Source organism: Prunus persica, chromosome G8, assembly GCF_000346465.2.
Source record: "Prunus persica cultivar Lovell chromosome G8, Prunus_persica_NCBIv2, whole genome shotgun sequence".
Classification (NCBI taxonomy): domain Eukaryota; kingdom Viridiplantae; phylum Streptophyta; class Magnoliopsida; order Rosales; family Rosaceae; genus Prunus; species Prunus persica.
In genome coordinates, this window is record NC_034016.1 from 6,133,276 (window position 1) to 6,159,201 (window position 25,926).

A 25,926-nucleotide genomic window follows, 5' to 3' on the forward strand; every position below is an offset into this window, starting at 1 on the left:
ATCAAATTCGAATGGCGGTCTTTTCAAATAGAAGTGAATTTCACATGTTTTTTTAAGAGAGAAAAAAGTGAGTTTGACATGAGCAGAACCAACAATAAACACATATTTTATTATTTAAATATAACATTAAAAGTTATTATCAAAACCAGAGAAAGCTTTCCTTGAATCCCGTTAGAGGTTTGATGTTCTTCAGCTTTTGGTGGACCTATGTTGATCTATACTTCTTATAACAGATCTATTGTCTCATATTTGGGTTGGCTTTGGTTGTGCCTCAACTTGTGAGGTATTCTTTGAGGAGTTGCAGCTTGGACATGATTGATGCATTGTTCATCAGAGGCGGCCCTGGCCAGGACGACCAGGACTACAGCTTTGGGCCCAAAGCTAAGAGGGGCACACATATTTTTTTTTATAGCCCATATATGTGTATATTATAAAAAAAAATTATTTTAAAAAAATAATAAAAAAAAGAAAAGGAACCAAACCTTCAAAACTAGAAGGAGCCGTTCCTGATATGGTGTGGTGGCATGTCACAAATCACTTTTTGATACTCTCAAGGAAACTTCCTTACTTGGAAAACAAAGTCAAATACATATTATATTATACTAGCCCTTTGGCACACACTGACTCATGTGCCAATTGGTTTTTATTTTTATTTTTATTTTATTTTTAGAATTAAGAAAAAATAATATGGGTAGTTATGTTCCATAAAAATAGGACCTATTATCTGATTTTGTTTTTAATTTTAATTTTTTTAATATAAAAAATGTGAATTTACAATATTATCCTCATTTAATTAATAATTTTAATTCTTAATGTTTGAATTAACCAAGGGCATTTTCTAGTATTTTGAATGTTTCACCATTCTCTGTCTTTTGCTTTATATATATATAGATAATAAAAGAAAAACAAAACATTGGGAAATTAAACAAAGATAAACCAACATGCTTCTTCTTCTTCTTTTTTTAATCAAAAAGCAAAAAGGGTCTTAAACACAACACAAGAAGACTGTCAAATGCAAGCAAAGTTTTATTTTTATTTTTTGTGATTCTCTTCTTCTCCAACATTGAGTTGGAAAACAATCCTCCACAAGACCAGACCAGTGCCTTTCTTTCAAAGTTTTATTTATTTATCATATCTTTTAAGGTTCTTCCTTTTTTTTATAGATAGATATAGATGTATAAATTTTATAATACACTAGCCTCTCCGCACGCGCTTCCGCGCTTGCGAGAGGCTTTTTTTTAAAAAAATTTAAATTTATTTTACAATTAAAAAAGATAATGGGTAGTTGTGTTCTATAAAAATAGGATCCATTATCTGCTTTTTCTTTTTCTTTTTCTTTTTTAAAATATAAAAAAGTGTGAATTTACCGTATTATCCTTATTTAATTAATAATTTGAATTCTTAATGTTTGCATTAACCAAAGGCATTTTCTGGTATTTGGAATGTTTCACCATTCTCTGCCTTTTGCTTTATATATATAGATTATACACATCTTTATTAACTTTTTTTTTTGTTTTGTTATTATGTTGTGTTTATTATAAAAATCAAACTATCACCTCCAGTTGGCAAGCTACCTAGTGCCTCAATGACAGGTGTTGTGAGAATGTGAAGATAAAAAGTCCCACATAGGAAAGTTAGAAAACCTTACAAGGGCTTATAAGAAGTTGGGCTACTCCCCTTATTACCAATTAGTTTTGGGGTGGAACCTCAACTTCCTCCATGGTATCAGAGCAAGGCTTCAAGTGTTGGGCCCAACGACCACACGTGCTCCCACGTCACCCAACATGTGTTGTCCATGTGTTAGACTTGAAAATTTGTTACACGTGCGGGGGCATGTGAGAATGTGAAGACAAAAAGTCTCATATTAGAAAGTTAGAAAACCTTGCAAGGGCTTATAAGGAGTTGAGCTACTCACCCCATTGCCAATTAGTTTTGGGGTGGAACCTCAACTTCCTTTAGGTGTTCGAAACCTGTTGGAAGCACTTTGTGGCCATGGAAATTTCAAAAGACAAAAAAGAAAAAGAAGAAGAAATTTTTCCAAGTGTAAGAGGATCTTTGAATAAATATTTTGTTAAAAAGAGCAATGCTTCACTTGAAAATTTACCAAATGCATCTAACCAGTGTTTAATATTGATAAAAATTGTAATTTTAGTGTTTAATTTGTCTAAAGGGGCACACTTTCGAAATTTGCCCAGGGCCTTAGAAAACCCTAGACCGGCTCTGCTGCTCATTGGTGCGTTATTGCATCCTCATGCTCAGACTACGTAGCAATGCTCATAAACCAATGATTTGGGGTCGTGTTGCTTGATGATGTAACAGGGTGGCGAGCATGGACATGTGAAATGGTTAAACCATTACTGTGACTTCTCCACATGCTAAATTATAGTCTCGCTTGGTATGGAATGGATATCAAATCTTGCACATGCACCTAGTAGCTGTATTTATTGGGCCTCCATGTACCTTAGCTAGGCTTCTTTTATAGCACGATAATGCATTGGGCGTAAAATATACATGGACCAACCTTAATTAAAATTTGACCTCAACATTGGTCCATGTAGTTGGTTAGTTTTTCCACGTTACTTCATGTGATTTCAATTCTTGGGATTTGATCCCTGAACTTGAACTTTGATACCAATCACAATTCAACTACACATCCAAATTTTTATCCAATTTTGTAGCAGAATAAGCACGTGGACCGATTACTAGATCGAGATTTCATTCCATTTTCAAAGGGTTTAGAATGAGGGCAAGTAAATGGAGAAAATTTTAAATCATAGGTTGAAGAAGTGGCTCATCTCGTCATGGCAAATAAAATATTCATGTACATACGGGGCACATGCTTATCTATCATCAAATTGGACGAAAATTTTAACGTATCCTTAAATTGCGATAGGTATCAATCTACACGAATCAAATTGTGAGACTTGCGACCACATTAACTGTTTGGGCCTAATTTGGCACACCCAGTCCAAACTCAAAAAGCCCATGTCAATTTTGGACAGCCACCAGCATTCCCCTTGTGATTAGGCTAAAAATTGCACACCCAATCTAGCACTGGAGGCCCAAAACAAACAAGGTAAATTCAGGACCCAAGCAGTTTGGTTTTTTCGTTTAAATTGGAATCAAGTGCCCCAAGACAAAAAAGCCCAAGCCCAAGGCAGATTTTTTACCAAAAAGACCCAAGGAAGCCCACTGCATGCGAATTGCTCAACCCACAGTCCCAAAACTCAAAACTGGGTTTGGCATGATTAAATAAGGATAGAGAAAAGCCCAAAATTGAAGAAACCCAAAACAATTTTATCAAAACTGTTAGCTCTCTACCCAAGAAGCAAAAAGGGTCAAAACACCATTATCAGCAAAATTGACGCACTCAGCCTTGGATCACAAAGAAACCCACGTGACTATTCGACTTTGAGAAGTCAACAATTTCAACTAGTCACAAGAGAAGTTGATTGGAATTAATGAAGGCAAGTCATTACAGAAACGGCTTCTGTGAAACTCTGCAGCCAAAAGATCAGAATCCCTTTCTATATAATTTTGCATCAGAGTAGGTGGTCTTTCCAAGAGATAAGCAGACTATGTTTTCAAGAGATAAGTAGAGAACGAGGGCGTTGTTCGACAGAAAAAGCAAACTAACCATCATGGCAGATTGTGTTCTTTCTCTTTACAAAGAACAACAGAGAACAAAGAAGAGTTGGTTTTTCTTTCAGAAAAAGCAAGGAAAAGACCTCTATGTAAAACTAATTATTGATGGTTCTTCTCTGCCAGAACAGATAACTTCCCATTTTCTTTGACATTTAAAAATAAAAGATTTTGCTTTCAGAAAATCTGCAGCCCATTATTTAAAGAATTAGAAAACCTATTCCAGCATTTCCTATAAATATGAGAAGAGGTGAACAAATCAAAGGACAACCAAAAAATCAATCAAAGACAAAAACTCAAAATGATCACTTGATCTCAAAAAACCTTCAGAACACTGAAGTACCAAAAGCTCATTGAGCCACAACAAACAAGTCAGTTAGAATTCAGAATCTCTAGAGTCAGTTCAGTTTCAGAGAAATAAATCATACAAAGCGAGATCTCTCTCGTTACAAATTTGGTTCAGCTTAAAGCCAAACAAGCAGAGTTCAGGTTCTTCCAAATATGAAAACCTCAACAAATTTATGGAGAGCCCTGATCAAGAAGAACAGGTACTATAGTGCAGTTCCAACTTAGTGATCATCAAATCCAGCCACTTCTGCCCCTTTCAGACTGAAGAGGTCCTAATTCTGCCATTTCAAAAAGCCTCCCAGGGCTTGAAATAGATTAAAGCTTTGCCAAACTGGAACGTTGGTATCGATTTACAGCTGAAACTTGACAGTTGAAGGTGTTGATAGTCCAGTCCAACACAGACATACCCAGTCCAGCTCTGATCAGAAGCATCTATCCAAGCAGAAATGGAAGTCCAACCCTCCTTTTGTCTTTTTAGAGTTGGCTTTTCCTTTTTGAGCTTTGTAAAAGCAGTTTTGCCTAAAACAAATCACTTCCTTGTCATTTATTCTGGCCAGAACCACCAGTTTTGTACTGTGAAAAATTGTGAAGTCCTTACCAGTTTGAGGCAAGAAAAGAACTTACTTGAGAGATATTCCCCACCCAAATTCACAATTGCTTGTTTGGACATTAAGTTATTTGGGGCGCAAGTTATCTACTTTTAAGAAGTCTGTTAGGATTTTCATTACTAGCAGTGGTATGCTCGCACATTAAAGAAAGTTGACTTGTTGACCAGTCAATGGTTTTCAGAACAATGGGGGACTTTACCCTACCATCACAGGAACAAATCTAAAACGGGTGGACATTAACCAGAAGGGAAAATCTGACAAACTACGAGGGGTGTATCCAATTCTAATTTTTAAAGACATTTTTTAAGTGAGTGACTTTCCTAGAGTTGACAAATTCTTAATGACTTTTACATACTTTATAAAGTTAAGTGACAAACTTTCATATACTTTTGTCATAGAGTTTTATAGACTTTTAAATACTTATTTATTTATTTATTTTACGTATAGTATTTATCTTTTATGTTGAATGAACTAGTCGGCATACATGGAACAAAAAATTAGAAAAAAAAAACAATTGGATACAAATCCTTATTAATTGTGTATATTTTCATAATAGCTTATAGGTAAAATGCATCCAATGCACCTTTTAAATTTTTATTTATCAAATCTAATCACATAGATAAGTAACATATTCTTATCAAAAGAAATAAATATTACTCAATCATCAATAATATTTCATAAACACTCACAAATCAACAGAAATGGTTAGATGACAAGAGTCTATATTCCCGCAATTCTCCTAGCCCAATACATGGGATGTAATCAAATTGAGAATATTATATGAAAAATTATCTACCCAACAAATTATGGGTAAGAAAACAATACCTAAATAATGAATTAATGGGTTTAAGGGCAAAAAATTATATAATAAAATATTATATGCAAACCTAGCATATGAGACAATCAATATAATAAAATATTTATATGCAAAACAGTACCTAAATAATTAATTAATGGGTTTAAGGGCAAAAAATTATATAATAAAATATTGTATGCAAACCTAGCATATGAGACAATCAATATAATAAAATATTTATATGCAAACATAGCTTTGTGATGAAATATTGATAAGCTTCATGATGCAAGCATGAGGAAAAGAATAGAAGAAATGTTCATCAACAGAGGGAAAGTACACGTGTGGATGAGAAGAGAAGAAAAACATTCAAGATTTTTTACTAACCTGAAGGAAGTGGATGACAAGATGGGATACCAAAGTGGAGCCCTAACCATGAAGAAAAAAGATCTACTTGCTTTTTGCTTGATATAACGATGGAAGAAAGAATTGGAGATGGTTTGGTTCTATCTTCCTAGCTTCCCAATATTTTCACAAAGTTTGGTGTAAATAAGCAAGAATTTTGGTAGTAAGAATTAGCTTCAAAAGCATTGAAAAGTCATTTATTTCACAAAGTTTTTAAAAGTCATTAACATTTTGGATATCTCAAAACTTTTTAAGACTCTTTAAAACTCACAATTGAATACAAGACTATTTATAAGTCACAATTGAATACCTTCAAACTTTTAAACTCATTTAAACTCATTAAAAGTCATTAAAAGTTAGAATTGGATACACCACATGACATAAAATGACTTTTAACCAAAATAGAAATCCTTGACAAAAAAAAAAAAAAAAAACCAAAATAGAAATAGGACTGAGACTTTCTCGGCCCATTTGCATTTTGTTTTGTGGGTCGACAGGAAAAGCTAGAGTTACTGGAATACAAATGGGCCGGCCCGTTTTAATGTTATTGGTTCGAGTTGATTGAACACTCAAACGAGGTGAAACTGTATTCCATCTCTTCGTCTCGTCTCGTCTCCCTCTTCTCTGTGCAATCTTGGACTCAAAAGTAAGAGCTAAGTCTTTGCTTTGGATCTGAGACGGTTCCTTCAATAATTTTTCTTGAAGAAAAAAAAGAAAGAGAGAGCAAGAGAGTGAGAGAACGAGATTTGGCGCTGTTCTTTATTTTAGAGCAACAAACAATGGAGCAGCTTCGGTCAGCCATGGAGGAGCACATGGAGCAAATGGCAGATCTCGTCCAGAAACTCTCCGCAGAGTTACGTTCTGGTCTTAAACCCGCTTTGGACAATTTCTTGGGTTTTTTCCACGCTATCAACTGGAAGGTACGCCCTCTCTCTCTCTCTCTCTCTCTCTCTCTGTTTGGTTCTCTAGAAATCAAACAAAGTGCAAAAGAAAATCTAATTTAAATTAATGGGTTATGTGCAGGAGCCTTGGTTGATGGGTTTAATCGGCAGCCATTTTGTGTTGCTGATAGTGGCTATTACTTCCAGGAAGAATCTTAACTTCCAAATGTTTTTGTTCCTTTTGGCATGTAAGTTCCGTTAATTATTGCTTTCATATGCTTTAACGTTCCAACTAGATTCTCTTTGTAGCTTCTGATATAGTAATAAATTTAATATTACATATAATTTGTATATTTTGGTACAACATGTAATATTTGATTTTATTTTCTGGACTGTATAATGTGTGATTGCTCCTTCAGTCGATCCATGAAGGATTGTTCTTCCCAGCTGACAACAATTTTTAGATTTAATAATAATCTTTTATTATAAGAAGCTACAGAAAATGGTGCTAATGGATGTGAATGGAACTTAGGGCTGTGGATTGACCTTTGATGATTCACATTATAATGGGTGATGGCTAAGATACATTCATTTGGTTAGATTCACGGCATGTTTCTGGTCTCCTTCGGTAGACTTTCAGGAATAGAATAGTTGATGATTCCAGAAGCAATTTGACAGCTTATTTTAGAAGCATGTTGGGAATGGTAATTTGAGAAGGCCCCTCAAAGATATAAGCAGTGTGTCTTACTGCAAGATGGTTTTATGGAAGTAATTATTATTCTAGCATAAACCATCAGGTTTCGGTGGCTACTGCACTACTGATCCAGAGCAAGTAAATCAGTGGATAATTATATGGTTGCACAAGGCCATTATCTTTTCCCACAGTTCATTCACTGGACACTAGAAACAGGCTGCCTAGTAACGATGCTTCAATGGGGATACTGAGGAAATATTCTCTCTCACTGTGATATGGTAGCAGAGCTCCTCTTTTATTTGCTTGCATTTTCAGTAAAACAATTTGGAATTATCTCCTGTCGATATAGCCTAACTCATTATACTGGAAGTTGGGTAGTTGAAATCAAATGATTGATTGACTCCAATGATAAAAGTTTTTCACTGTCTGTTAGTTTAATTGGGCTGTATGGATGACTTTTATTACCATCTCTGGATTGAAGAGGGAATCATAGAACTGAGGAACAAATTCAATCAAGCTTTGATTCTTTCTAGTTGTTAGGCAACATGCTATAGGAACTTTGACCAAGTTTCATACCCTAATTTTTTTTTGAATAGTTTCATACCCTACTTAGGATGAGATACCAAAGAGTTGTTCCTTAATTCCTTTGCCTGTACTGGACACAACTTATTTTAAGAAATGGGGGCACAATATACAATATTTTGGGCGACTTATTGATCACCTTAGATTCATTCATTGAAGCTGCTAATATAATATATTTGCATTGCATGTGCTGTATGATTACTTCCTAATATGGAGGAATCAATTTCGTTATAAGTTCTGAATCTTCAGGAAATGCCATTGAAACATCTAATTTCAGAGTTCAATACTTGCACTCCAAAGAATAGTGTACTACTCTATCTGCTTCTGTTTAGAGTTTGGGACAATTGTTCATTCTTTATCAGTGGATTGATGTTTTAGTTAAATTGGGTATAAATTGTATGACTAAGATTTCATGCTCCTCATTCCCTTTGTGCTGGCTTTGTAGAATTGTAATAATTTGTAGACTAGTTGAGTTGGTAACTTTGCCAACTCATCAGTCACCAACCAGTCATCAGTACTTCTGATATGGGTTTATTGAATTTTTTAACTTGTTTATCTTTATTGTTTTGGCCTGTAGAATTTATGGGCTTATAGAATTGACATCACTGTTAAGTGTTGACGGTCTGTTCTTGTGTGCTGCTCGTGAGGGAATGGGGGAACTGAGCATGTCTTTTGGAGCTTGTTTTCAGAACAAGGGTGGAACTGAGCATGTGAATTTACATAAACTCGTTTTGGTTGTAGGAATATGTACATCTATTGCACAGGAAAAATGAAAATGGAAAATATAATTTATGGATGTTTGCTGCTTATCCAGATACTTATATGGGCAATTATTTTATGCAGTGGCTGGAGTATATCTTGCAGAGAGGCTCAATAGTTTACTGGGTGAGAACTGGAAGAGCTTTTCCACTCAGAATTATTTTGATCCAAATGGAGTTTTTCTCTCATCAGTCTGGTCTGGGCCTCTTCTCATCATTGCAATCATAATTTTGGTTAGTACATGGATTTGCTTATTTATCTGGTTTCTTTTTCTTTGCTTATCGGATCGTGCCCTTGCAATTGGTTGTTTTAACATGAACTCTATTTTTTTTTCACAGATAAACACACTCTTCTCCTTGTGTCGCCTGATTGTTAGGTGGAAAAGAGCTGAGCTAAGACATCGTGCAAGACTTTCTCAAAATAAGCAGGATTGAGCTCCTCCTATACTGGACTGCCAGCCAAAATGAATTTGGGGTTTGCTGTTTTTGGCTTTTTATTTAAGATCTTTATGTCTAGGTTTTGCTGTCGGTACCATACAAGTTAGATGCGAGTTGGGATAATTTTCCCCATTCGAGTCATGAATGGTGTAAATGACCAACTCAGCAATGTGCTCAAGATTCCTATACCATTATTCTTTTTGTAACATTACTTTTTGTACGATAATTGCCCCCTTGTGATCTCCTACAGTTTTGGTTCTTAGTTTCTCATGAGGATTGGATCCTATACAATAAGATAATAGCAATTCTCTCCTGTTCCTAAAGCCCTTTGGTATCTCCAATGGTAGAAATGTGCACAGCTGTCTGATTGCTGCTCACAGAAGCAATTGGAACTTCATTATTATTTGAGTGAAATATTGTTTTGGGGTCAGTCTTTGACCAATAACAAATCAAGAATCCTCAACTTGATATGGCCTTGTATTTTAGGTTTGCTAACAATGATCAATATCTGTTAGAAGCTTCTCGCAACTATCATAAGCTCTAAGCTGCTAACGTGGTTCGGCTGGCGTATCTAATTTTTTGTGGCAGTGGTGTGGTGGCAGCCCCTTGCACCCAAATTTGAATTCTCCTCGCTGTATATTATATTAATTTAAAGTAATTTAGACTATCATTTGTTTTAAAAAAAAAAAAAAAAGCCTCTTAAAGTCCAGGCTTATTAGAGTAATGGGTGGTTAATATTGGCAATTTACTACTTTTACTTTTGAAAATCATGAATAGTTTCTTATATAATTACTTATATACCTATAAAATGAAAAATAAGAAAAAAAATTCAAAAAGTTTATGCCTTAACGTGTCAAGGTTTATGCCTCGCCCAACCTGCATAAATGCCTCATTTTTTGAAGCTTTGAAATGAATATATATTTTTTGTTTGGTAAAGCTTTGAAATGAACTTTGATGTAACAACCAATAAGACCAAATAAGAGAGAAGGGTTGTGCTAATTGAAAATTGAACTAAAAATTTTCACAAAACAAAACTGTCATTAATTCGGTAAAGTTAAAAGTTGTGATCAAATGTGATTTCAGGTTTTTTTTTATATAAATTTTTTGGACACAAAAATGTGTTTTACAATAAATAAATAGGAATGGACCTCTATTTTCTTAAAGGAATAAATAAAATAAATATCCTTTAATTGTTCGTTTTAATGATCCGAGAGAGAGCACAACTTAACGCCGTCAGTTGAGCTGAAGTAGCCGTTATAAAAATTGAAAAAATCCCAACGGTCGCCTTTTCAAAATAAAACCCCACCACAACCTTCAAAACATTTTCTCCAGGTCCAGCAATTACAATAATTTGGTCAAATCCTCTCTCTCTCTCTCTCTCTCTCTCTCTCTCTCTCTCTCTCTCTCTCTCAAATAAAATCATCGTCCCTACTCAAAATCCAAATTCTTGAACAAAAACTGAGCATCATTTCCCTTTCTGTGCTAAGACAGCCAGTGACCATGGCCAACGAGAATGAGAAGAAACTCAATGAAGAAGAAGACGACGAGCCCAAAATCCCAGTCTTCACAGTCCTTAAAAATGGAGCGATTCTCAAGAACATCTTCATCGTCAACAAACCCCCACCCCCACCTACCAATAAACCAATCTCCTCCGTCCATCAACAAACCCAAGAAGAAATCTTGATCGTCGGTCGCCACCCCGATTGCAACATCGTCTTGACTCACCCCAGCATCAGCAGATTCCACCTCCAAATCCTCTCTAACCCTTCTTCCAAGAAGCTCTCTCTCACCGATTTATCATCAGGTAGCTTCTTATTTCTCATTTCATGTTTCTTTCAGTAATTTTTTTTTTAAAATTTAAAGAACCCCGAAATTTGTGTGCTTCTTGCTCTTCTTGGACTTATTGCGTTAATTGGGGTTTTTGGTTGCAGTGCATGGCACCTGGGTTTCGGAGAAGAGGCTTGAGCCAGGGGTCAGGGTGGAGCTGAGGGAAGGGGACATACTGAGGGTTGGTGGTTCCAGCAGGGTCTACAGCCTTCACTGGATACCTTTGAGTCGAGCCTATGATTTCGAAACGTCTTTTGTTCCGTTGACAAATAATGATGAAGATGAAACTGCAGAAGGAGTAGTCCAGGTAATCTCTTGTGTATTTTATTTAAACGTGAATTTGTTGAATGCGCAAAATATGTTTATTGAATTGTTCTTGATTCTGTTCTTTGTTTTCTCTTATGCGAATTGAGTAAAATTAAATTATGCATTTTGGTTCTTCTGGACATGAAGTTGTGGAACGCCCAAAAGATGTTTCTTAATTTTTTTGGTTCTCTCTGTTCTGCATCTCTTTATTCAAAGTGAATTGAATTGGGTCAGAAATCTTCTCCATTTGAAAATGAACTTTATAAGAATTTTTCTTTTGCTTTGCTATTTGGTTATGTACAGGGTGAGAATTCTCTGTCAGTTGAAAATAAAGAAATTGAATCTCCGGATTCAAATTCTGTGGGTATAGAATCTTTGTTGCCTGAAGAAAATGTTGGACTAAGTGGGAAGAAGGAGATCCCGTCAGCACCTCCAATGCCTGAAAATGCCATTTACTCAATTTTTGATCAAATTGAAGAAGGTGGTGACAGCTTATCAAAAGGTACTGATGAAGTGAATGAATTCTCAAGCTTCTGGGCATTTGGAACTGAATCGGTGAACCTATTTTTGAATATGGAAGAATCTAGTTCTAATCCAAAGGAAAACCCAGAGAGTTCCTATTTTATTGAAATGGAAAGGGAAACTTATCCTACTGCTCAAGTGCCTGAGGAAACCGAGAACCAAAGCCCATTGATAAAAGACCATGGACACATTGATATTTCATGTCCGTCTGGACCTCTAGTGATGGAGAACCTAACCTTCCCGATCGGCGAAGTCCTTGGAGAGAACAAAGATGAACAAGTTGAAGAAGAAAGCCTGGAACCAATTTCGAACTTGCTGGTTAACCTGAATTTTGAACATTTAGAAGAAAAGGAAGAGGAAGCTTATCCTGCTGCTCAAGTACCTGAGAAACTTGACAGCCAAAGTCCACTGAGAAAAGATGATGGACCTCTAGTGATGGAGAACCTATCTTTGCCGATCGGCAAAGTCTTTGGAGAGGACAAAGATGAACAAGTTGAAGAAGAACGCCTGGAACCAAATTCGAGCTTGCTGGTTAACCTGAATTTTGAACATTTAGAAGAAAAGGAAGAGGAAACTTATCCTGCTGCTCAAGTACCTGAGAAAATTACCAGCCAAAGTCCATTGAGAAAAAATGATGGACCTCTGGTCATGGAGAACCTATCCTTGCCGATAGGTGAAGTCCTTGGAGAGGACAAAGATGAACAAGTTGAAGAAGAAATCCCGGAACCAATTTCAAACTTGCTGGATAACCTGAATTTTGAACGTTTAGAAGAAAAGGAAGAGGAAGCTTATCTTGCTGCTCAAGTACCTCAGAAAATTGACAGCCAAAGTCCATTGAGAAAAAATTATGGACCTCTAGTCATGGAGAACCTATCCTTGCTGATAGGCGATGTCCTTGGAGAGGACAAATATGAACAAGTTGAAGAAGAAATCCTGGAACCAATTTCAAACTTGCTGGATAACCTGAATTTTGAATATTTAGAAGAAAAGGAAGAGGAAGCTTATCCTACTGCTCAAGTACCTGAGAAAATTGACAGCCAAAGTCCACTGAGAAAAGATGATGGACAGACTGATGTATCGTGTCTTTCGTCTCCTCTTGTGATGGAGAACTTATCCTTTCCATTTGGGGAAGTCCTTGCCAAGAGTGAAGGTCAACAAGTTGAAGAAGAAAGCTTGACCTTGGAACAAGAATTAAACTTGCTGGTTAACCTGAATTTTGAACATTCTGATGAAATAGAATGTCCAGTGGAAGAAAGAATTGGAGAAACTGAAAACAAAAGTGTGTCACCAGAAGACCATGAAAAGAGGGATTCTACAAGCCTCCATTCTGAACCTCGTATGAAAGAATCTATAAACTCATCTACACTAGATGGGATACTGTCAGAGTTAATAGATGACAGAGAAAGCCAGACCCCACAATCTCTCTTTACTGCAGTAGGACAGCCTGAATCAGACATCTGTGAAAGCCCTCCACTGAGATCCGGGAATAAATCAGGCATGAGGGGAAGCATTTGGGCAAGAAGAGGTAAACGTGCTAGTGTTGTTCAGCTTCAAACAGATAGGAGTAGAGGGAAAACAGAGGAGGCAAGATATGGTGATGACATTGAACTGGAGGAGGAAATCTTTACACCAGACAAGGAAAATTTGACCCCAAATACTCTTCGACTGAGGTCCTTGAAAAGGAATGGTGAGATAGAATTTAAGCATTCCAAGTCACGTAGATCATCCTCGTTGAAACTAAGTTTAATTTCCAGTATCTGTCAACAAGATCTGATTGTATCCCCAGAAAAAGAAAACCAGAAATTGAAGGAACTCCGAAAAAGAAAATCAGTGGGAACTACTTCTGGAAAGCAAGCTAGGGTGGAAAAAAAGTTGGTAGAAACAAAAGAAAGAAGAGAAAGGATGCCATTTCAATCACTACTTAAAAATTCTGGAGGCAAGAACATATCAGAAACCTCGGTCCCAAACACAGCCACAAGAAGCAGCGCATCTTCCAGTTGTACTAGAACCACGAGAAAGGTCGCCAATCCACTCCTTGTAAGTTGGCAACCCTTGTTACATTTGTTCATGAATTAATTTCAATGGGTCTAACTAGCTTTATCAAGTACAAACATCTAACTCAAAGCTTTTTTTCAGAATAAATCTGTTGGAGAAGGAAAGAGGAGGGGCTGGACTATGGTTGCAGACACTACTACTCTTCTTGACAAGGAATCAAGGAAGTCATTGCAGCTTCTGCAAGGTCTTAAGGGGACTCGGTTAATAATTCCAAGAATGGGTAACAAAATTTGAATTACGTACATCCTTTCAGTTGCCTGATCATATTGTTCACTCATTACAGTTGATTGATCCTAATAATTGTGAATGTTTCTATTGTAAACAGTCATACGGGAACTGGATTACTTGAAGCAACGTGGCAGCCTTTTCAGAAGGAAAACAGAGGCTTGTCTGGTGCTCGAATGGATTGAAGATTGCATGGTAAAAACAAATTGGTGGATCCATGTCCAGAGCTCAATGGAAGATGGAAGACTGATAGCTCCAACCCCTCCCGTTTCTCCGCAGTCTCTATCTAGTGATAAGAGCTGGGCCTTTCCTTCTGGGGCAACAAGCTCATTGCCTTTTTCAAGATGGAGTTTGATGGACCTTGTATCACCAACAGCAGAAGACCATATCCTTGATTGTGCTCTTTTGCATAGAAAGATGAAGAATGATGGACAACTTGTCCTTCTAAGTAATGATGTCACCTTGAAGATCAAAGCCATGGCAGAGGTACCACTACAATTACCATAACCAGTCACTCCTTCCACCCTTGTCACATTAATACAGGCTTTAAAAATGATTGTGGCTTTGTTTCAGGGTTTGCTTTGTGAGACAGCTGAAGAATTCCGTGAGAGTCTGGTGAATCCAATATCTGAGAGGTTTATGTGGCCTGATAGCTCTCCCCGTGGGCGCACTTGGTCATACGTACCCGATGCAGTTTTGAGAGAAAGGTACAGCAGCTGCCCTCTGAAGAAGTCATCAACTGGAGAAGGTGCAAAGGGTTTGAAGCTCATTTTGCTCCATAATTCTCATTATGGACAGATCCGTTAGATAAACTAAAAATAATTTAGCCAGCATTGTGTAATAGTTTTCTGTTGAGCAAAATGATGACTAAGTTGGATTTCCTTTTGGTTTAATTTTGGCTCTATCAATCACTTCAAAATTCTTCAAAATTCTGTGTTATGCATCTAAGTTCTGTTATCATCGAAGTATTGCAACATTCAATAACATTGGTTTCAAATAAAACAATGCGTAAATGAATGACCTCTGGTTATTATACTTTATTGCACGTTTGCTTGGCTGGAATGCTAAAATAGAAAATAGAATGGAATGGAGTGGTTTAAAATGTTACCCTTTTTTCTTTACGATTTATAAATTTTAAAACTCAATAATATTTGAAAATTACTGTTGAAAATGAAACATGCAATATTGCCCTGATATTACATGTCCAACCAATTCTTCTGCATAATTTCTTATGTATAATAGTAGATTAGATATATTCAAAACATAATTTTATGTTTTGCTGCTATTTTTTTTGTTTGAGCCTGAATTAATAGTGGCTAATCTCGTGGCTTTTGTGGAGACCAAAAATATAATTGGGTTGCCAATGAGGTCTAACTCAATATAGAAAATGGCATTGTGTAGACTAGTAGACTTAGGTTTGAATCTTCATGGCACACTTTGGTAGTGTTTGTGAGAAACCGTCAGCAAAACTACCAGTGCAACTCATTAGGTTCTAGATAGCACCCGGATAACATGGACCCTTTATTAAATTGTAAGATAGTTTTTTCCTCAAATCCTACAAACTCAAAATTTAGGTCAGCAACTTTATTAAATTGTTTAAGAATATTTAACCCCTATTTTTTGTGGTTAACTTTTCTTGAGTCCTTTTTTGTTTGTACCTTTGTGATTTAATTATTCAAACATTTTAACCTAAAAAATTGAAATTTGATTTGCATGATTATTTAACAAGTGAATGGATTTTTGTAAAGTTTGGGATGAGTTTTTGGGTTAAGATATGATTTCGATAAATTAAAAATTTTATTTTGATCGTTGGATTTAAATTTGGGTTGTTGGTTTTTTATTTTATTTTTTAAGTTGAAATCACTAAGATTTAACATGCACTGTTATATCATATTCCCGAACCCGACCCGATAAGTAATATATTTATTTTTTAAGTTGGAAGTGCCCAAGATGGTATTGTAATTCCCATCCCCGAACCCGGCCCGATAAGTAATATATTTATTTTTAAGTAGTTTATAATATAATATAACCATGTATGATTATAGGGTTTTAATGTCCTCAAACTTCGAGTTGCATTTTGGTCCCTCAACTAAATTATTGGTTTAAATGGTCCACCAACACTTTATTATTGGATTTTCTTTTGTGTTTATGCAAAAAAGATTTCAGTTGCCACAAGGATATGACTCATATATCATATCTTGATTGGTTCCTTATATCCAAATAATGCGAAGCGATGAGTTAATTATTAGTTCTATAGTTATCAGTTCGTATTACGGGCCGGTCGATTTTGGCACATTGGTCCTATCGTTACATTTTGTCAATGTTGCTGTCAAATTGTTTGGGCCTAAATTCAGCACGCCAAAGTCCAAAAGACAGGCCCATGATAAAATTACCTGCCCAGCCCAAAGAACTTGAGAATAACAAAAATAGGATTCAGACAGGTTGGGCTTTACGCCAAAAATGTCGAAAACAAAGCCCCAGCCCAAGAAAGCCCAACGTGGAAACTTTCAATTGGGCTTCAAGGATCAGCCCGTAAATTTTTGTTAGGTTCAAACCCAAGGGATCAAAAACACACCCACGTGATTGCCTCAAAAAAGTCAGCAATTCCAACTAAATTTAAAATATGAGAGGGACATCTCTGAAACACTGCCAACAGAAGATCAAAAACCCATCTGTGTTCAAGATTTTGCTCCAAATCAATACACCATCTTCCAAGGAATTCACGGATCACGCTTGCTAAATTAGAACAGAAAACAGGGAGCTGTTCAGAAAATACAAAAGAAAAGAACCAACCGCCATAAAAAGCCCACACAGACGGTGGCGTTGGTTGAATTAGAAAGCTGCCACCCAGGAAACCAGGGAAGGGACTGCTTTAGGAGGTGACTGCTCAGAGCCTATCTGCCATGATTGATAAGAAACCCTTCTTTACTTTACATTATAAGAGATCTTTTTACCGCCCATTATTTAGGATTAAAATCACCTCCCCAAGAGGGTCTCTTATAAAAACGAAAGTAGGCAAGGAAGCAAAGGACAACAAAAAACACAAAAAACACTCAAAAGATTCAACAATCAATCAAACAATCAGAAAACAACCAAAAGCTCACTTGGATTCCAAGAGAAACCAGCTTTAGATCAGAATTCCAAAGTTCAGACTTAGAAAATAAGTCTTCTAAAAACGAGATCTCTCTCGTTACAAATTTGGTTCAGCAAAAGCCAAGCCAAACATAGTTTGAGTTTTCACAAATATGAAAACCTCAACAAATTTTACAGTGCAGTTCCAGCTTGCTAAGTCCTCGAGAACAGCCACTTCTGCCCCTTCAAACTGAAGAAGCTGCAGTTCTGCCCGCTCAAAAGCCTCCCAAGGCTTGAAGTAGATTAAAGCTCTGCCAAAATTGAACTTTGGTATCGATTTACAGCTGAAGCTAAACAGTTGAAGTTGTTGGCAGCTCAGTCCAGCACAGACATACTCAGTCCAGCCTGGATCAGAAGTTTCTACCCAGGCAGAAATGGGATTCCAGTCATCTCTTTGTCTTTCTAGAGTTGATTTCTCCCTTCTTAACTTTGTAAAAGGCAGTTCTGCCTAAAACAGTCCACTTCATTATTATCTATTCTGGCCAGAACAACTATTTGATACTGAGATAAATTAAGAAATTCCTCACCAGTCTGAGGCAAGAAAAGAACTTACTTGGGAGATATTCCTCACCCAAATTCACAATCATTTGTTTTAGAAGTCAGTAACTTGGGGCGCAAGTTATCCACTCTAAAAGGAAGTCTGCTAGAATTTACATTGCTAGCAGTGGCACGCTCACACACCAAAGAAAGCTGACTTGTCGACCAAAAAATGGTCTCCAAGCCAGTGGGGAACTTCGCCCTTCCACCTCAGGAGTAGACACGAAAACGGGTGAACAATTTGGCATACCCAGTGGGACTTCTCAGTATACATGCTCTGACAGAATCATTCACAGATTTACAAATACCGGAAGATCTAGCCAGAACCCACACCAGATATGGAGAAAAACAAGATGGTTCTCAGGGAAGGCCTCGAGTCAGAAGAAAGCGATGCTAGGCAATCTGCCCACGGCAGTACAGGAAGTAGACGTTCCAGGACTGGCTCCAAAAGGATGAATCAAATACAGGAGTCAGTACTCCGACAAGAAATCACAGTACAAAGGAGCTAGGACACTCTCAATAACATGAAAGCCATGATGTAATGGCAGGTTAACAGACAGTTCCGAAAGGACCGAGAATCCGCCATGGCCAGAATCCCAAACCCGGATCCTGTAATCCAGCAGTTAGATCTCCCCTATGGCCCTCCGCCAGGACTAGCATGGCCATACCAGGAAAACCCCCTAGTTGCACAGATGGCTGGAGTGCCAGACCACAGAGAAATTCAGGCTGGTCCGAGGGAAGGAGCCCTTCCTAATCAAGAACACGAAGCCCCAGCCCAACCAGATGACCTTGCACTAGCTCAGAACCAGCCAGAACCTCAGCCCATTCCACCTCATGTGGCCCCACATGATCAACCTTTGGCGCTTCTGCCTGAACCACCAGCAGTGTTGCCATATAGACCCAGAAGGATGGACCCTAATCCATTCCCTCCACCCGCAAGAGGAAGAAGAGGCAGAGGATGGAATAACCTTTTTGCTAATCATGACAGGAATAGGCCAAGGGCAAACTGGAGGAATCACCCAGAAGTCGAAGAGCAGGAAGAGCGCAGGGAGGAAGCTCCACCCAGACCATACAGAGCAGAGCCTAGGATTGATTACGTCCAGCCAGAACAGGGACAAAATCTTCCCCCCGTCAATGCTTTGAATGACATAGGAGCATTGCAAAGAATGATCAGAGAAATCATGGAGCCCGAGGCTAGAAGAGGGGAAAGGCTTACTTACAAAAAGCCATACCCAGCCTATATCGATCAAATACCGCTGTCTCCAGTTTTCAAAGTACCAAACTTCACTTTGTTCAATGGGGAGGACCCCCATGCTTCCTCAGTTGAACATATAGGCAGGTTCTCCGTCCAATGCATAGCTATTGAGAACAACCATCTGTTGAAATTAAGGCTTTTCGGCAATTCTCTCTCTGGACAAGCTTTTACCTGGTACACCAGCCTGCCAGCTAACTCTGTTCAAACATGGGAACAGATGGAAAATGTCTTCCATGACTACTATTACAGGATTCAGCCAGAAGTCACCATCAATGATCTAGCTGCCCTTAAGCAAAGTGAAGATGAACCGGCCCAAGATTTCATAACCAGGTTCAGAAAGCTCAAAATGAAGTGCCGAATCCCTATGGAAGAAAGACACTTCATCCAAATGGCCCAAGCCGCCCTTAAAATCTCTCTCAGGAAGAGGTTCGACGGAATGTTGTTCGGAGATCTGGCAGAACTGGCTGATAAGGCATCCAAATATGAGGAGTTACTCAGGGAAGAACAGCAGAGGAGGAACTCCTCCAAAGGTACATACTACAAAACCCCTTCTTCTTCAGTCCACCTGATCGAGGTGGAATCACAAGAAGATGCAGAGGAATCAGAAGAGAAAGAGGTTTCGGTGGCAGAAATGGCAAAACTAAAACATCCCATTAGTTGCAAAGCCCTTACAAAGCCACCTAAAGACCAAAAGCCACCACCATTCACAGGAGGATTCGTTCCCAACAAGCCAACGCAAAACAAGGTTTACTCTTTTGATTTGACCAAGGTTGATGCCTTGTTCGATGAAATGCTACTGCAGAAGGCAATAGAAACGCCTCACAGAATACATAAGCTAGAAGAACTCAAGGGCAAACAGTACTGCAGGTGGCACAACTCTTGGAACCATTCTACCAATAGTTGTGTTGTTTTCAGGGACGTAATACAAGAAGGGATAACAGCAGGAAGGTTGAAATTGGCAGAAAAACCACCATCAGTCACAACGGATCCTTTCCCTCAACCACAAGTCAATATGGTCAACTTAAATTGGCCAGAACAGAGGGAAACTGACCCAATGGCAGATGCTGGTTGCAGCAGAGGCAGAAGAATCATAAGGGAAACCAGTCAAATACCAAGAGCGACCATCTCTGCTGGGGTGGTGCTCTGCAGTAGATGCAAATGTGAAACAGAGCTAGAGGTGGTTCTAGACAGACAAAATCAGCCCACACCTAGTGTCTTTGACAGGATTGGAACCTCATCCCGAGACAAAACAAGGCAGAAGAGCTGTCTTAGGCCTACACAATACAGCGAAAGGAGGATGGAGCAACCCAGAAAGGAAATACCAGTCAAGACACCCGGAAACGAAAAACCCTTGGCAACGATCATAGAGGGTAGATGGTATTCCGTAGGAAAAAGCGGTAGACCAACTCTGGAGCTAACCAGAACTCAGAAAAGGAGAATCCAGAGGCAATACTGCACATATCTTAAGAGCCAAGATAATACGCAGGCACGTCCACAAACCAATTTTGCCAGGAAAAAAAAATCCTAAAACACTTCCCCAGACAGAACAAAAAGCTTGCCAGTCAAGGGAATTGCTGAAAACAGAACCGCCAGCCAGGTCTCCTATCCATCTAGCCTCGTCATCCGGCAGTCATCCCGACACCACACAGGCACCAGAGAAATCCGGGTCTACCCCGCTACAAGGAGAAGACGACTACACTGAGGAATATGAAGAAGAGCAATTGGACTACGAACCATCTGCAGACGATCAGAATGAGCCCCTCGGAGCAGCAGAGCAGGATGACTGGATGGAAGAATAGGGGAAGAATTAATGGAATTTGGTGAAGAATTGGACCCGGAAACAGAGGCTTTTGGCGCAGAATTAGAAGACCTGCTACAGGGTGATCTGGGAATTAACATGGTATTCATCCTACCAGGTAAATTCAGGGCGGCCGAGGGACAAGAAAGCACTTTGGAAGGTGATGTTTTCTCTCAGGAAAGCTTTGAGTGTAGATTGGCAGAAGCAAAGGAGCCACCAGAACCACAAGCAGACAACCTTAGGACAGGCGGAACAGCCAATAAACCAGCTACAGAGCAACTTTGTTTCTCCAAACCAACCAGAGAAATGGCAAATCACCTCAGGCCTTTGTTTATAACGGCAAATCTTGGAGGTATTCCTATTTACAAGATCATGGTAGATGGAGGTGCAGCCATTAATCTATTACCCCACAGAATGCTGACCAAGATGGGCAGAACAGAGAAGGATTTGATTCCAACACGTTTGACTGTCACCAACTTCGCTGGGGGCATCACAAAAATACATGGCATCTTAAACGTGGATGTCATAGTCGGAAGCAAAGAGTTGAAAATAGCATTCTTTGTGATAGACACTACTTCCACCACCTACAATGTACTACTTGGCAGAGATTGGATTCACCAGAGCCTTTGTGTTCCTTCCACCCTCCACCAGCAGTTAGCACTATGGAATGAAGAAGGCTGCATAGAGATTATAGAGGCCGATCCACGGCCATTCCTGCCCTCTGCCATGTGCTTTGAAGCAAGGTATTATCATGATGACCTCGGTCCTTTCACTTTCCTTGGAGTCAACCAGAACGGCCGCCCCCATGGTGTCACGGCCTAAAGGCTCATTGAAGAAGGTTTAACCAGTTCTCTAGAAGACTGGAATAGACCTTTTTGTGCTGAACTTCCAGAACTCTGATGTTTAGTCCCAATCAACTGGACAAAGATCGAGCTGCAACAATCCGATCCATCACAAAACAGATTGTTGATATACTAGGGAGAAAGGAGGCTTTTCATATAGAATCCAGCCATCAATATGGCAGAATTCACCCATGAAAGCACAAAGGAACAAGAGGAGGAAATATTATAGGAGGAAGTATTAGATTTTGCACCGGCAGCACTGGATGACTCCCTGCCAGAAGTGGAGGATCCTCTACAGGAGATAAACTTAGGGACAGAAGAAGATCCAATGCCTACTTTCATCAGCACACTTTTGAAGGAACCACTCAAGACTGAACTCATGGCACTTTTGCAGGAGTTTAGAGATTGTTTTGCCTGGCATTACCACAAGATGCCAGGATTGGACAGGCAGTTAGTGGAGCACAAGCTGCCAATTAAAGATGGCTACCTTCCAGTCAAACAGGTCAGAAGAAGAATGTCTATGAACACAGAACTAAGGTCAAAAAAGAGATAGAAAGGCTGCTGAAGGCAGGATTCATCAGGCCAGCCGTCTATGCCGATTGGTTAGCAAATATTGTACCTGTTCTCAAAAGAAAAACAGGGGCAGTTAGAATCTGCGTGGATTACAGAAATCTGAATGAGGCATCTCCTAAAGACGAATATCCTATGCCAATGGCAGACATGCTAGTGGATGAAGCTGCTCATAACCAGATGCTATCTTTCATGGACGGCAATGCAGGTTATAACCAGATTATGATGGCAGAACAAGACATCCACAAGACAGCATTTATGTGCCCAGGACATATAGGTGCTTTCGAATATACTGTAATGCCCTTCGATTTGAGAAATGCGGGGGCCACCTACCAAAGGGCAATGAATTCCATTTTTCATGATATGATAGGACATTCCTTGGAAGTATATATAGATGACGTGGTAATTAAATCCCCCGAGGAAGGAAACCATGTAGCAGGCCTGAGAAAGGCATTCCTAAGAATGAGGCAGCACAAACTAAAAATGAACCCCAAAAAATGTGTTTTTGGAGTCCAAGCAGGAAATTTCTTAGGATTCTTGGTCCACCAGAGAGGTATAGAGGTTGACAGAAATAAAGCAAAATCAATCATAGAAGCCCTACCACCTCGGAACAAGAAGGAACTTCAGAGTCTCCTAGGAAAAATCAATTTTCTAAGGAGATTCATATCCCATTCTGCGGGAAAAATCCAACCTTTTTCTTCCCTGTTGAGGCTGAAGCAGGAACAAACATTCAAATGGGAAGAACAACACCAACAGGCTTTCCAGGAAATAAAGCACTATCTCTCAAATCCACCAATTCTGTCCCCACCAAAAAGAGGCAGACCACTCAAGCTCTATGTATCTGCATCAGAAGTATCCATTGGAAGTCTGCTAGTTCAAGATAACAAAGAAGGAAAGGAACAAGCAGTATACTATCTAAGCAGAACATTAACAGAAGTGGAAAGAAGGTATTCCGCAATAGAAAGGCTTTGCCTGGCCTTGTATTTCACTGCTGTAAAACTCAGGCACTACATGCTGCCACACACTATCTACATCATTGCCAAGACAAACCTAATCAAATACATGCTAACAAGACCAATGCTGAGGGGCAGAATTGGGAAATGGACTTTGGCTTTGACAGAATTCACCTTCAGGTATGTCCCCCAGAAAGTTGTCAAAGGGCAGGCTGTGGCAGACTTCTTAGCAGATCACCCAGGAGAGGAAATTGAAAACATGGATTCTTTGGACATAGCAAATGCAGATCTGCTAACTAGAGCTTATGTTTGCCTTAACAATCCAATCTATTAATTTCATCTCACACCTTGGAAATTATATTTTGATGGATCAAAGACAGATAAGGCTTCAGGAGCCGGGATTGTTCTGGAAGAACCATTGGGGGTCAGATATTGCTATTCCTTCCAGTTAGATTTCCAGTGCACCAACAACAGGGCCGAGTATGAAGCTTTGATTATAGGGCTCGAGATGTTGGTAGAATTAGGAATCCAATCCGTGGAGATCTTGGGAGATTCCATGCTTGTCCTAAAGCAGATTGCTGGAGAATACAAGTGTCTAAATCCTTCTCTGGCTGTATATCTAGTAGCAGCAGCTAGAAATCTGCTTGCAGAATTTAGAGAAGCTACTTGGGAACACATCCCAAGGGAGGAAAACTTTGCAGCCAATGAACTGGCTCAGGTGGCATCAGACATACAAATGCCCGAAGACTGCGTCCAAAGGATCATCAAGATAGGAAGGAAAAGTCTACCATCTGTTTTGACTAGAGGGATGGAGATAGAAGTCAATTCTGCCTTAATCACTGAAGATGATTGGAGGGAGCCTATCATGACTTACTTACGATATCCCACTCTGCCCTCTAAGAAAAGAGTCAGAATCAGGGCTACAAACTACCTCATGTGGAATGAAGATTTGGTCCGAAAAAGTAAGGATGAGGTGCTATTAAGGTGTCTCGGGAAGACAGAATATATGAAAGTCATGGGAGAAACCCATGAGGGGATCTGTGGAGCTCACCAAGGGGGAAGAAAGATGTGCTGGTTAATCAGAAGGTATGGCTACTTCTGGCCAACCATGATGAAGGATTGCATCAACTATTCCAAGGGATGTGAGGCCTGTCAAAGGCACGGCCCAATCCAGCAGGCTCCTTCGGTTCCAATGAATCCAGTAGTAAAACCATGGCCTTTCAGGGGATGGGCAATGGATCTCATTGGCAAAATCTATCCAGCCAGCAACCAGCAGCACTGTTTCATTATCGTCGCCACAGATTATTTCACCAAGTGGGTAGAGGCCAAGCCAGTAAAAACCACAACATCTCAAGAAATCATCACCTTTATAGAAGAACAGATCATACAAAGATTTGGCATTCCAGAATCAATCACAACAGATAGGGGTTCTTCTTTCATATCTAGGGATATGCTAGATATGGCAGAAACATTCAAGTTCAAACTGCTTCAATCTACTCCTTACTATGCTCAAGCTAATGGACAGGCAGAATCAAGTAACAAGGTGATTATCAATATCATCAGAAAGATGCTGGAGAAGAATCCAAAGCAGTGGCATGAGAAGTTATCAGAGACTTTGTGGGCATACAGAACTTCAAAGAGAGAAGCAACTGGCATGACCCCCTATGCTCTAACCTACGGCCATGATGCAATTCTTCCCATGGAGATAGCGGTCCAGTCTCTTAGAATTGCTCACCAGTACGGTCTCACTGGGGAGGATTACTCTCAAGCCATGCTGCTGGAATTGGAAGAATTAGATGCAAGCAGGATTGACACCCTCAACAAACACTTAGCAGGAAAACAGGCTGTGTCGAGGGCCTACAACAAAAGAGTCAGAAACAAGAGTTTTGAAGAGGGGGAGATAGTCTGGAAGGCAATTCTGCCCCTTGGAGCACACATAGCTGGATATGGGAAATGGTCACCTACATGGGAAGGCCCTTTTGTAATTAACTAGATCCTCGGAATGGGGGCATACAGGTTGCAGGACCGAGATGGAGTTATTCACACTGCCCCAATCAATGGTAAATGGTTAAAGAAGTTCTATCCAACCATGTGGGATTCGCAGGTTGTACAAACAGATCCCGGGATAGAAGAGGAACAAGATTGACCCCTTTTTGTTTCTTGAAAAGAATTTTTGTTTGGATCTATTTTTGCTTTAAAGTTATTTTGTTTTTGCTTTCAAAACTGTGTTCGGTTATTGCATCAAGAGATAATAAAAAGCAGTGAAATACTATGAAAGCTTATATAAAAATAGCCACCTTCGCGGCAAATTATTCAAACAATAAAAAGAAGAAACTAAAATCCTAGTTTCCTAAGAGTCTCCTGCAGGTTCGCCTTATTGACAGAAAGCTCTTTCTGGAGCAGCACCCCTTGATGAATTGAAGCCTCTGCAATTTCCAAGGCTGGCCTGGAAGCCGCAACCATGCTTTGCACAAGGAAAGTAGCCTTGGTCTTAGAACTCAGTCCAGCCCTAAGTCTGCTCTGCACCTCCCTGCACTCTGCCAGTTGTTTTTGGACCTCTTCAATTTGCTTCTCCAGCCTGTCTGCGGTAGCCCTGGCTTCCTTGTATCCTGCCACCATATGGTCCAGTTATGCTTTCTGCTTTGCAAAATCAGCCAGGTTGGCTTCATGGGTGGCCTTGCAGAACTCAGAAGTCTTGAAAGTGGGCCTAAGATCTTCATAGCGATCATGCAGGTTGAGCACATCTCTGGCCAAG

The 25,926-nt window shown here is 39.2% G+C and overlaps 2 protein-coding genes and 1 pseudogene across 2 annotated transcripts; all 3 read left to right on the forward strand.

Moving 5' to 3' along the window:
• Positions 6,367–9,472, forward strand: LOC18768763 (transmembrane protein 18). The gene is made up of 4 exons (XM_007201209.2): positions 6,367–6,716; positions 6,820–6,925; positions 8,797–8,945; positions 9,051–9,472. Exons 1-4 carry the CDS (start codon positions 6,576–6,578, stop codon positions 9,144–9,146), a joined length of 492 nt encoding a protein of 163 aa, XP_007201271.1. The 5' UTR covers positions 6,367–6,575; the 3' UTR covers positions 9,147–9,472.
• On the forward strand, positions 10,254–14,995 carry LOC18767273 (FHA domain-containing protein PS1). The gene is made up of 6 exons (XM_020569551.1): positions 10,254–10,953; positions 11,081–11,283; positions 11,586–13,841; positions 13,941–14,079; positions 14,185–14,570; positions 14,658–14,995. Exons 1-6 carry the CDS (start codon positions 10,650–10,652, stop codon positions 14,889–14,891), a joined length of 3,522 nt encoding a protein of 1,173 aa, XP_020425140.1. The 5' UTR covers positions 10,254–10,649; the 3' UTR covers positions 14,892–14,995.
• On the forward strand, positions 24,280–25,317 carry LOC109950800 (annotated as a pseudogene).

What these genes read in the sequence shown, in the direction of transcription:
- LOC18767273 (XM_020569551.1), top strand. Translation starts at nt 10,650, where the DNA reads ATGGCCAACGAGAATGAGAAGAAACTCAATGAAGAAGAAGACGACGAG. An exon ending in GTTAATAATTCCAAGAATGG is followed by an intron (nt 14,080 to 14,184) that starts GTAACAAAATTT and finishes TATTGTAAACAG; the next exon opens with TCATACGGGAACTGGATTAC. An exon ending in AGATCAAAGCCATGGCAGAG is followed by an intron (nt 14,571 to 14,657) that starts GTACCACTACAA and finishes GCTTTGTTTCAG; the next exon opens with GGTTTGCTTTGTGAGACAGC.
- LOC18768763 (XM_007201209.2), top strand. Translation starts at nt 6,576, where the DNA reads ATGGAGCAGCTTCGGTCAGCCATGGAGGAGCACATGGAGCAAATGGCA. An exon ending in TCCACGCTATCAACTGGAAG is followed by an intron (nt 6,717 to 6,819) that starts GTACGCCCTCTC and finishes GGTTATGTGCAG; the next exon opens with GAGCCTTGGTTGATGGGTTT. An exon ending in GTTTTTGTTCCTTTTGGCAT is followed by an intron (nt 6,926 to 8,796) that starts GTAAGTTCCGTT and finishes TATTTTATGCAG; the next exon opens with TGGCTGGAGTATATCTTGCA.